Raw genomic sequence first — 12,169 nt, 5'->3', positions numbered from 1 at the left:
TTGGTTGTATTTAACAGATTCTCTACAATGAGCCATTTCTCTGGGTTTCCATTCTCTCCTCTGTGAAAGTGGAGATTGAATAGTAGGACTAGAGGATCTCTAGCATCCCTAGTAGTTCCAACAATTGCTTGGTTGCACAAATTCTATATGACAAACGTCCTAACTAGGTCAGTGTAACAGTCATTCCAAAATTTCTCAACTGTATGCTGTTTGCATTTTAAGTTGCAACAATAAGAAGAAATTGCTGAGATCTGCATAATTCTAATTTCCATCCATAAAGTAGCAATTACCCATTAGTTCAGCTCATCTCTCACTAACTCAAACATTCCAACTCTGCATGCCAGAAAATTTGGAACAGAGAGTTGAGTATAGTACATATGTTGGATTCAAATTCCTTCTTTTCATTTACTCATTTATTTCTGACATTAGCTGTTTTGTTTATTCCCCTCAGATTTCACAAACTGGGGACGTGTTTGTAATGGCTTTCATTGTTGTGGCCTAATGTGCAAATGTGTTGTCTTGAAAAGGTCACTGAAGTTGGTTTACGCCAACCTGCTTCTGCTCACAGTATGGGGACTTGGGACAGTCTCTTAAAGGTTCAGGTTTTAGAGTTTGAGTGTACTGTATTTAAGGATGTCCAGTTCTTGGCACATAGTAGATGCTCAATACATGAAAGTTATTACTATAGCTGTGTATAGCAGGTCCTTGAATAACATACTTTAATCCCAAGTCTTGTTAAAATGTTGATGAGATGCTGTAGGAACTTAACTCTTGTTTATATCAATTAGCCTATGGTAAAATATACATTGTTTCTCTTAAAGCCACTGACCGCATTGGGAATGTTAAGTAAGGACTTACTGTACTGTTTGTGCACATGGAGAAAAGATCCATGACCAATTTCAAAGAACCCTTTGAAACTCAGAACAAAGCCAATCCCCTTGATAAAGTTAAACAGAATAAACAAATCCTTTCCTAACAGAAAATATATTTGTCTTTTAAAAAATTTTTGTCTATATTTACCAAAATATAGTACAAAATATAGAGTACAGTGCTAAAAATCTACATGTCTCTCAAGTACCTACCATGTGTTGGATTCATTGTTTTCTGGGTTTGTCATTGACATTACTCTAAACCCCATTTTATCCTTAATGATCCTGAGTTTGGAGAGAGGCCATCAGACTGATTTACAGCCAGGACAACTCTTTGTAAATAGACAGTTTCCATGATAGGGAACAAGACATTCATTGTGATCAAACTGAACTATGGCAAAACAAGGCAGAGGCAACTTGAAGTGTGTCATAAAGTTTGTCCACAGTGTAGAGCCAAAAAAATGCAGACAGGTACTCAGCTGTCCCCAACTGATTGCTTTAGAGAGCTACATGGTGCTCTGTGGAATTCTTAAATAAAATATTTGACTTATGCAAAGTATTTACTTCAAGATAAACAAGAACCAGTACATATTGGGTCCCAAAATGCCTGTGAGTATGATAGGAGCACATTTTCAGTGATGTTAAAAGAAGAAAATTGAGTGCATTTATTTTAGAAATCACTGCCCATTATTTTTGAGTATTATGAGGTTCAAACTTGTTTTGGGGCAGAAGAAAAGACTGTCTACAGAGAACATGTGTGTTACATTACAGTCTGGCAGTCCTAAACACTAAAAAAAGAGTAATAAGGAAAGGTAGCTTGCCACATAGCTCGGCGAATTTCCTTCCAATGAAAGCCTAGAAAATGCAGAAGCGGAGGAGCCAAAGGCATTATCCTTATCATCTTGGGGCCAGGGCCTGACATTTCTGTTTTTGTGACTTCTTCTAACTTCTGGAAGAAGAGGGTTTCTCCACTGCAAGTGGACATACAAGTTGACATACAAGTTGACTATTCATTTTGTGTCTTTTCCTTTCTTTTTATATTCACACACAGAATTCTCCATTTAAAGGCTTTTAAGCATATAAAAATAGTAACAACAGGAATAATTATAACAGCAGTAACAATTTATTGGTGACTATTACAGACCACACATTTTTGGTAGGATTTTAAATACAGGTTCTATCTCTCTGTCACAATAGATCCACAAGATAAAGGTTATTATCCCCCATTTTCATGGTTAAAAGACTGAGGATAGGAATGCAGGATCACTCAGTGACAGATGGCAGATCCAGAATTTAAATCCAGTTTTTTATCTGATGCTAAGATGAGCTCAGAAGTATACGCTAAAACTGCAAAACCTCCAGCCACAATCTACGGAATATTTCAGATATGCTCAGATAAGTTTTAGGAATATGTTGTTTTAAACAGGATCTCGGGATGTTGCTGTGGCCTTTAATGTGCTCTGTGGATCTTCCAGAGAGGAACAGTGCATACAGGGCAGGGCAAAAGTAGGTTTACAGTTGTTCACATGAAAATAATTCAATAATTAATAAATAATAGCACAGGAATAAAACTGTTTTGCATACTCACAACTGTAAACCTACTTTTGCTTCACTTGTATGTGTTCACCATGGGTCAGTTTTTCCATGAATATTTCATGGAGTATTTTAGGAATCACTGCACTAGCCTGAAGGCCACACAAAGTCTGTCTAGTACGTATGGTCTCTGATACCTGCACTAAGCCAAACTTCAACCCAAAGAATTATGTTGAAATGGTGCCTTTACTAAACTGGGATACTAATTTAACTAGCTGATAGATCATTTTCAGGATAAGCAGCCAGAGACAACCACATTGATAGAATTTCCAGCAGTTAGTTGGAAGAAATATGTTTAGTAGAGATTCAGTCCACAGTAGAACACTAGAACATGAAATTTTAGAGCTGTAGCTTGAGCATTTTACTATAGTCATGTGCTGGCTGAGAGTTGCTTGAATTTTTCATGTATTATTTTAATTTAATGAAATGGTAGTATCTTTATTTGAATAGTTTGAGCCATTTCAGGATGAGAGAACTATATTAATTTTAACCTGAAGAATGTGTAGGAATTCATTGTCCAGCTTCCTTAATTTAATGGATATGGAAACTGAGTCCTGACATAGCAGGGGCTCATAGCTAGTTGGGCTAGGATTCCAGCTTTGGGTTTGCTTCCTCCCTACCTCTGTGGTTTGGTTCTCTCTCTCCTTGAATGACACCTGTTAAATGGATTGTCTTGGATATGGATGTGATTTAACAGGAAATTGATCTTAAGCAAATCCACTCTGTGATTATTCACTCTGATAACCTGCTGACCAATTCTTGCCACAAGACACAAATATGTTCTCCTCTTAGGAAAAACAGGATAATATCTGCTTAATATTTGGGGAGGAATAAGAAGGGAGTACTACTGTATGATATTTTGTATTAAAAACAGAACTTGGGATTTCCTCAAGAGCTGAAAAAATTCCGTTTTATTCCACTCCAGGGAGAATGTTGTTTTTTTATTTGTTTGTTTTTGTTGCTTTTTTTGTCTGTTGACAGAACTAAGACCAGAACCATAGAACCAGTTCCCTTGACATTTTATCCTAAATTCACTGACACCTATGTCATTGCACTTCAGCAGTGACTCACAGAAAATACCTGTCTAATCAATAGCTGAATACCCCTGGTTTGCCACTTGGGCCAGAAAAATTAACCAGGTAAGGTATAGGCAGTGACCTGGTGACGTCAGAGCTTACGAATACTCGATCAGCTATATAGCTAAACCATTTCTGTCCCTTGGAATTCACTTTACATTATCTAATTATTGTCCATTTCCTATTTATGTCATTAGAAAATTTAAATATTAGAAAAGTTTAAAAATGTGATTAAAGATGGAAACTTTTGTGCTACTGAAATTTTTAAACCAAAGAAACAATTCTTTGTTCTTTTATGAATAGACTTTTCACAGAATATAAGTTTATTTTGTCTTAGTAAACTATTTTTTTGGTCTAGGAAGTAAAAAAAAATGGTGTTATACATTTTTGCAACCAAGTCAGCTCATTGTAAGTATATTGGCTTTTTACATATAATATGGAACCAATACAAAGTAACACACTGAAGTTGCTTATAATGATGGGTATTGGCTGTTAAGAAGGAAGGAAGGAAAGAAGGAAGGAAGGAAGGGAGGGAGGGAGGGAGGGAAGGAAAGGAGGGAAGAAGGGAGGAAGGAAAAGTGTTGGGCATATGGTAGCTGGCAACTTAAAAGTGTTACAAGTCAAAAATGTAAGCCATACAAAGTGAGAGAGGAAAAGAGAGAAACTGAGGAAACTAAAATGATAAATGTGTTTATCCTCTTCTGTGCTGAATTGTTATTTATAGCTATTAAATAATGTCTCTCCCTTTTCCAAATCAGGACAGCAGCAAGATATATACAACACACATTTCTTATTTGGAAATCTACAATGAATGTGGTTATGATCTATTGGATCCAAGACACGAAGCCTCCAGTTTGGAAGACTTGCCGTGAGTAGCAGAACAACAGAGGCGGGGGTAGGGGGCCAATTACTTTCAGATGTTTCCTTCAATCGTTTTCTCTGAAACTTCGCATGTTTCTAGTCTCAATTATAATTAACAAATGCTGGGTAACAGAATCATTTAGTAATATAAAGGATACTTTCTCACTAGTGATAGGAACTAAAATTGCTTAAAATTCAATTCTTGGGAAAGTCTCTTTTGGAGTTGGCTCAGGAGAGAGCAGCGGCTATCCTCAGAGTGTGGGCGCAGAGAGGATCGGTGGGATGGGACAAGTGCTACTTTACTCTGGCCACATGAAGCCATTTTACTCCTCTAATTGGGGCCTTTCTCTGAAGAAGGTACTCAAATTAGGGTTCAAGCAGCAGTAAGAGAATCCGAAAGAGAGAAAATAAAACTTTATGTTTTCCCCAAATCCTTCTCTGCTATTATTGGGATTAACAGTGACAGTCATTTGGTCACAATTGGCACTGATTGTTTCAAGACCAAACTATAAGTAGAATCTTCAGAGCTTATCTAATAATGGAATTAGTTACCCTGCCAACATTTGTGTAACATTACTCACTGCTGGTTTGACTATCTGCCTAAATTAGACACATGTTAATTGGTAACAATGCATATACACATACTTTGTCCAGACATCTTCATATATCAGAAGACACCAGAACCATGAAAACACATTTCAATATTCTTTTTATTAAATACTCTAAAACAATTAAAATATATATTAATCTTCTACCAAAAAGATCAATAACCATTTGTTTCATTTGTAAAGAAAATAAGAAATAATAAAGAAAATAAGTTATACTCTTTATACCACCTTTATATGTATTCTTCTGTTATGTTAATTGAATTTTTAAAATTTATTTATTTATTTATTGAGAGAGAGGAAGAAAGGGAGAAAGAGAGGGAGAAAAACACTGATGTGAGTGAGAAACATCACATAAATCAGTTGCCTCTTGTACACACCTCACCAGGGACCAAACATACAACCCAAGCATGTGCCCTGACCAGGAATCGAACTGGCAATGATTCACTTTGCAGGATGACATCCAACCAACTAAGCCATACCAGTCAGGGCTGATTGAATGTTTTTACATGTCATCTCTTTTATGCTTACAGTATTTATTTGGAAAAAGTTTAAAAAGAAGACGATTGTTGGTACTCTAAATAACTTGTATAATAATTAAGAGAAAGGAAAAATTACTTACTGTATGGAAGACATTGTCCTTAAAGAAACTGGAGAATTATGTTTACAAAAAGGTAAACATTTTCAATCACTACTAAAAGAAAACCCCACTATAATACAAAAAAATTCTGTAATCCAGTGTTTGTTAATTACAGTTGAGACTAGAAAGCGTGGTTTCACACACTGAATAAGCCTAATAGAAAGCCTGCAGGTGAAGGTGGATCTCTGGGAGCTTTGAGACTTTAGCTGATCCTCCCTTGGACCCGGTAAAAGCCAGCCTTGGTGCACAGCTTGGTTATTTCTGAACACATCCAGACCCAGCAGAGGAAACCACAAACTGTAGATCACTGGAATTTCCAAACAGGTTTCCCAGAGGCAGTCACAGGCAGTGTTTGACATTGCACTACACCAGAGTCCCTCCCAAGAGGCCCAGAGCCAACACTCTCAGTGGCCAGCTTCAGACAACATCAGAGCAGGATCCAAGGAGCTTCACAAGCAGCATTTCCAAAGGGAGATTTCAGCAGGCACCAAACCCTGCTAAAGTGAATTCTTCATGTGATCAACACCTGCATAGTGGCTTGCACATCATGGTCAATGTTGAGCCTCACAGTCAGTGAGCCTGAGAGTTGATCCATGCATGAGTGGCCCAATAGCAATCAAGAGTCAATTACAACAGGAGGGCTCACATAACCTATACAAAGAACATTCCTCAAGCACCCAGCTCAGATGATTAAAGAGACTGCACCACTGAACCTCACAGGGCACCTACTGTATAAGGCCACCCCACAAGGACTGGAAACCATAGCAGATCTATCTACTACATAGAAAGAAACACAAAGATATAGCTAAAATGGGGAGACAAAGAAACAGGTCCCTAATGAAAGAACAGAAGAACTCTCCAGAAAAAGAATTAAATGAAGTAGGGACAAGCAATTTATCAGATATAGAGTTCAAAATAATAGTTAAAAGGATGCTCAACAGCATGAAAAATGACATAGAAACCATAAGAAAGAACCTGTCAGAAGTGAAGAATACCATATCTGAAATGAAGAATAAATACACTGGAAGGAATAAACAATAGTTTGAATGAAGCAAAGGATTCAGTCAGCAATTTTAAAGACAAGGTAGCAAAAAGCATCCAATCAGAGCAGCAAAAAAGAATTTTAAAAAATTATAACAGTTTAAGGGCCTTTAGGGACAACATGAATGATAACAACATCCACATCATAGGCATGCCAGAAGGAAAAGGGTGAGAGCAAGGGAATGAGAACCTATTTGAAGAAATAATGACCAAAAACTTCCCTCACCTGGTGAAGAAAAGACACATCATAATTAAAATGCCAAGGTTAAAGACAAAGAGAAAATATAAAATCCTCAAGAGAAGGTTAGTTATCTATAAGGGAGCTCCCATAACACAAAGCTGATTTCTCAACAGAAACATTTCAGCCCAGAAGGTATTGGCATGAAATATCCAAAGTGAAAAAGTACAAGGAACTTTTTGATGCATTGCTGTATTTGGTTTGGTAATATTTTGTTGAGGATTTTAGCATCTATGTTTATTAGGGATATTGACCTATAATTTTCTTTTTTTGTAGTGTCTTTATCTGGTTTTGGAATTAGGATAATGCTGGCCTCATGAAAAATGAGCTTGGGAGCCTTCCCTCCTCTTGAATTTTTTGGAATACTTTGAGAAGGAGAGGTGTTATTTCTTCCCAAAATGTTTGGTAAAATTCACCTGTGAAGCTATCCAGTCCAGGGTTTTTGTTTGTTGTGGGGGGTCCGGGGGGGGGGGTGGGCACATGGGAGTGTGTGGGGTTTGATCACTGCTTCAGTTTCACTAGGTGTAATCTGTCTATTCAGATTCTCTGATTCTTCCTGATTTAGTTTTGGAAGACTGTATGTTTCTATGAATTTATGTATTTTATCCAGGTTGTCCAGTTTGTTGGCATATACTTGTTCATAATATTTTCTTAACACTCTTTTGTATTTCTTTGGTGTCAGCTGTTATTTCTACTCTTTCATTTCTGATTTTATTTATTTAGGTCTTCTCTTTTTCTTGATGAGTCTGCTTAAAGGTTTGTCAATCTTGTTAACCAGCTCCTGTACTCATTGATCTTTTGTATTGTTTTTTAGACTCTATTTTGTTTATTTCTGCTCTGATCTGTATTATTTCCTTCCTTCTACTCATTTTGGGCTTTTTTGTTGTAAATTTTCAAGTTCCTTTAAGCGTAAAGTTATATTTGACTTTTCTTGTTTTGTCTTGTGGGGAAAATAAGTCCTGTGGAGGAAAAGGGACAGCATGGCTTTTCTCTCAAGGGCAGCAAAAGTCGCAGCCCTTGCCATGACCTTTGCCTTTATCGGGTTTCTCGGCATTTTACAGGACACTAAATGGTAGTGGAAAAAATACAATAAAAATTTAAAGAACCTGGAGGGAAAAAAAAAGAAGGAAAAAAAGCAAGAACTTACAACTGAAAATAGTTTACCCAGCAAGGCTATCATTTAGAACTGAAGGAGAAATAAAGAACTTCCCAGACAAGAAAAGGCTAAAGGAGTTCATCACCACCGAACCGGTATTACAAGCCCATTCCTCTCACCCCCACCTCTGGCAACCACTAATCTGTACTCTGTATCTATGAGAATTTATAATGGAAAGAGGGAACCTTAATGTAGTCTATGAACCTTTACTTAATAAAACAATAATAACAAAGAAATAAATTATTGATACATTTAACAACTTGGATGAATCTTCAGGGAATTATGCTGAGTGAAATATTATTTATGTAATATTTTTAAAAGGAAAAATTATAGAAATAGATAAAAGGTTAGTGGTGGAAAGAATTAAGGAGGGAAGTGGGAATGGCTATACCAGCCATTGATCCCACAGTGAGGGATCCTTGTGGTGATGGACTGTTGTGAATCTTGACTGTGGCTGTGGGTACACAAAACTGTGACAGAAACACAGGTACACACACACAAGTACAAGCAAAACTGAAACATCTTAATAAATGAGTGGATTGTATTGATACCATTGTCCTGGGTATGATTTTTTAATATAGTTTTACCAGGAGTTACCATTGAGAGAAACTGGGGTACATGGGATCACTCTGCATTTTATATCTTACAGCTGCACATGAATGTACAATTATCACAAAATTAACAGTTTAATTAAAGTTAATAGGCAATATATTTATATAGAACATATATGTCCATACATATTTGTATTAAGCCTATTCTGTATTTAGTAATTTAAGTGAAAATGGTACTTCTATTTTGAAAGCTCTTTACATCATATGCTATAAAAAGAATATAGTTGGAATCTAAGTATGCCTCATGAAGTAAAACAGTATAACTGCTGGTCTCAACTGTAGGCAAAATAGTTACTTTGGTTTAATTTTAGTATTCCTAAATAGGGACACATATTCCATTTACCTTTCCAAAGTTGGTCATGGTTATTATTGTTTAAAAAAAAGTCAGTAAACGTCAGTATCTAGTATTGAAATCTTGGCTGTTTTGTGTTTTTAAAATATCGGTCATCAAAGGAAAAATGTTGAAGTATTTAAAATTGAATTCACTATCTGTATAAAATGCTGCAAAAGTGCTCCTGGAGTTACCAAAAAATTAATGCACAGCCTTTGCCCTCATGGTTGTAGTGTGGTCATATGGAAACATTCGTTTACTCAAGAAACCTTTGTTGAGATCCAATGTGTGCCCCTCACACAGTGCTAGGCACTGAGTGTGCTAACATAGTCTTCGCTTTCCTAGAACCCACTGAGTGGGTAAAAATTCATACAAAACAGATAAGGTAAAATATGAAAAATATCAAAAGAGAGGAACCAAGATTGATAAGTGCTTAAAGTAGAAAGAAATCACATCAGGTCATGTGATCAGGAAAAGAATCATAGGGAAGGTGATATGAAGTAGCTCTTGCGGGGAAGCATGGGACTTGGGGCACCGGGATGTGGCATTCACATGGAAACACTAGCAGGGACATTGAAGAGCATGCAGCCTGGCCTGTGACAGTTAATAGGCCTGTTTGATTGGAAGGGAGTGTGTGAGAACAGTAAGACTGAAAAGATGAATGCGAGGTTTTGACAGTCAAGGTGTAGATCTTGGGGATTCTTATTCAACGGCATAGCATAATTGGAACTGCTTTTAGGAATAAAAATCAGTGGCGTGTAGGACTGGAGTAAATGGGTGTGAGAGAGACCCCAGAGCATTGTGGGAAGTTGGCAGGGTCATTTAGGTGTCAGTGGGAGGGAGGGAGTAAAAAGGAGGGGCAAAATTAATAATCCAGTTAATTGAAATTTAACTTTGTATGAGAATCTCCTGGAATGGTTGTTAAAATGTAGATCCCTGGCCTTCACTTGCAGAAAATTTAAATATGAAATATGTTTGAATAAGGTTCCCAAGTGATTCTATCACTGGTGGTTTGCCTTAATCCCTTCCCCCATCCACCCAGGGAAAGTTCTTCTTGAAGATACTAGGAAAATCTCTCAAAGAGGAAGATGGGCACCTATCATATGCTAGTCTTTTTGCTAGGGATCTTACATACATTACCTCATTTAAAGAAGTAGATATCATAATCCATGTTTTATATGTGACTAAAATAAGGTTCTTGTTGATTGTGTGACATTTCCCCAGGAGTCCATGTCTGCCTAAATATAGACCACGATATCAACCACAGTCTATCAAACATCAGAGCTGGGGATGGTGGTGCTCTTGCCAGAAAGATCCATGTTGTGTCCTGGCATTCCATTTGAGCTCTGAGCAGACTGTTGTTTCCTGGGCTTGTTCAGTCCTCAGGAGTCTCTTCTTTGAGCTAAAGCTTTGAGTCCATTTCAGCTCTCTATTGCATGTCAGCCACTCTGCAAGGCACTGAGAGTACCCATTCCTGCCCTCCCAGGGCTCTAGTCTAGTAGAACGGACTGATAAACTGATCATTTCAATCGTACACAATAAGCAGTAAGATGCCCTGGATCCCCTAAAGGAAGAATAAGGGAGGACACTAATTTCAACCTGGGAGTTCAGAGACAGCTGGAGAAAAACTCTGCCATATTATGGTTTCCATCGTCAGCTGGGACCGTAGCCTGCTAAGCAAGGCCTTTGTGTGTCCAATCCCTTTTCTCCATTCCTCACAATAATTATATCAAATGTCTGACTCTCTAGTCAGGTACCACCTGCCCTAATATTCTTTGAAACCAATTGTATCCTTAGCTCAGAGAGAATGTGGAAACAGTGAAACATGAATTTCTTCATCTTCCTGCCTCACATCCTATTCCCCCTCACCTGCCTTCCTCTAATCTCAGGAACAGGGATATCCAACCTTTTGGCCTCTCTTGGCCACACTGGTGAAAAAAGAGTTGTCTTGGGTCGCACATTAAATACACAAACACAAACAAAGATAAAAAATCTCATGCTGTAAGTAAATTTACTATTTTGTGTGGAGCCACATTCATAGCCACCCTGGGCCGCATGCAGCCCGTGGGCTGCAAATTGTACACCCCTGCAAGCCCACCTTTCAACTTATGCTCTGGACCCTTCTTGCATCAGCCCTAAACTTTCTTTGTTTGGCCTAGACATTTTCTGATTAAAATTTTTGAAGTTAGTTTCTTTAGAATCTAAAGTTTAGATGAAGGATGCATCCTTTACTTCTTATTCCTACTTATTGCATTACACTTTATATTTGTGTTATTTTTTGGCCCCACTGGGCATTTGAAGAGATTTCCTGGCCTATTGATCTCAAAGTTAAAACTAACTCCAGTCTTTTCTTCAACTGAGTAAGTTACTAACATAACTAAGATGTAACCTCTTTAGAAGCTAGGGTGCAGGGTTATCTGAACAAGTGACTGGTGACGAGTGATGGTAAGTTGCATACTATGTCCATCATGGATTGGCTGGAGACTTATTCCTAGAAAAATGGAATGTTGCCAATGACCATGGCAGAGGGAATATAGTACCTTTATCCTGAAAACAATACAGTTCTACCCCAAACCTGTCCCACTAGAATAATTAACAAGGCAGAAGCTAGGATCCCCTTCTCTGAATGGACAATTAAAATAAGTCTTTCTCAGTATCAGAAGTGTCTTAGATAGGAGGTTTGCTCAGCTACCATAACAACATGCCATAGACTGGGCGGGTAAACAACAGACACTTATTTCTCACAGTTCTGGAGACTGGGAACTCCATACTCAAGCTGTTGGCAGACTTGGCGCTTGGAGGCAGCTCCTTTCCTAATTTGCAGATGGCTGACTTTTTGCCGTGTCCTCACAGGGCTGAGAGAAAAGAGCTCTGATCGCCCTCTGTTTTTATGAGGATGCTAATCCTGTTATGAGAGCCCCACCCTCATGTCTTTATCAAAATCTAAACACCTCCCAAAGGTCCTGCCTCCAAATACCAGTACATTGGGGATTAGGGCTTCAGCATATGAATTTTGGGGGCACAAACATTCTGCCTATAGCATGGGTGTTAGTTTTCACCAACAATTGCCTAATACGTGATGTGTATAAAAATTGGAAGAAATAGCTGCAGTATTTTCACTTATACCTCTGGAATATAGAAGTATATA

At 37.8% G+C, this 12,169-nt stretch overlaps 1 protein-coding gene across 1 annotated transcript in view; it reads left to right on the top strand.

The window, feature by feature from the left end:
* Nucleotides 1-12,169, top strand: part of KIF6 (kinesin family member 6) — a 417,010-nt gene that overhangs the window by 87,118 nt on the left and 317,723 nt on the right. The window contains exon 5 of the mRNA XM_045842819.1: nt 4,297-4,406. Within this exon, the coding sequence (XP_045698775.1) occupies nt 4,297-4,406 (110 nt within the window). The remainder of the gene's footprint in view (nt 1-4,296; nt 4,407-12,169) is intronic.

This window comes from Phyllostomus hastatus, unplaced genomic scaffold, assembly GCF_019186645.2.
Source record: "Phyllostomus hastatus isolate PE091 unplaced genomic scaffold, TTU_PhHast_1.1 phas_contig_40, whole genome shotgun sequence".
Lineage (NCBI taxonomy): Eukaryota > Metazoa > Chordata > Mammalia > Chiroptera > Phyllostomidae > Phyllostomus > Phyllostomus hastatus.
Note: the sequence above shows the minus strand (reverse complement) of the source record. Positions and strands in the feature narration are given on the sequence as shown.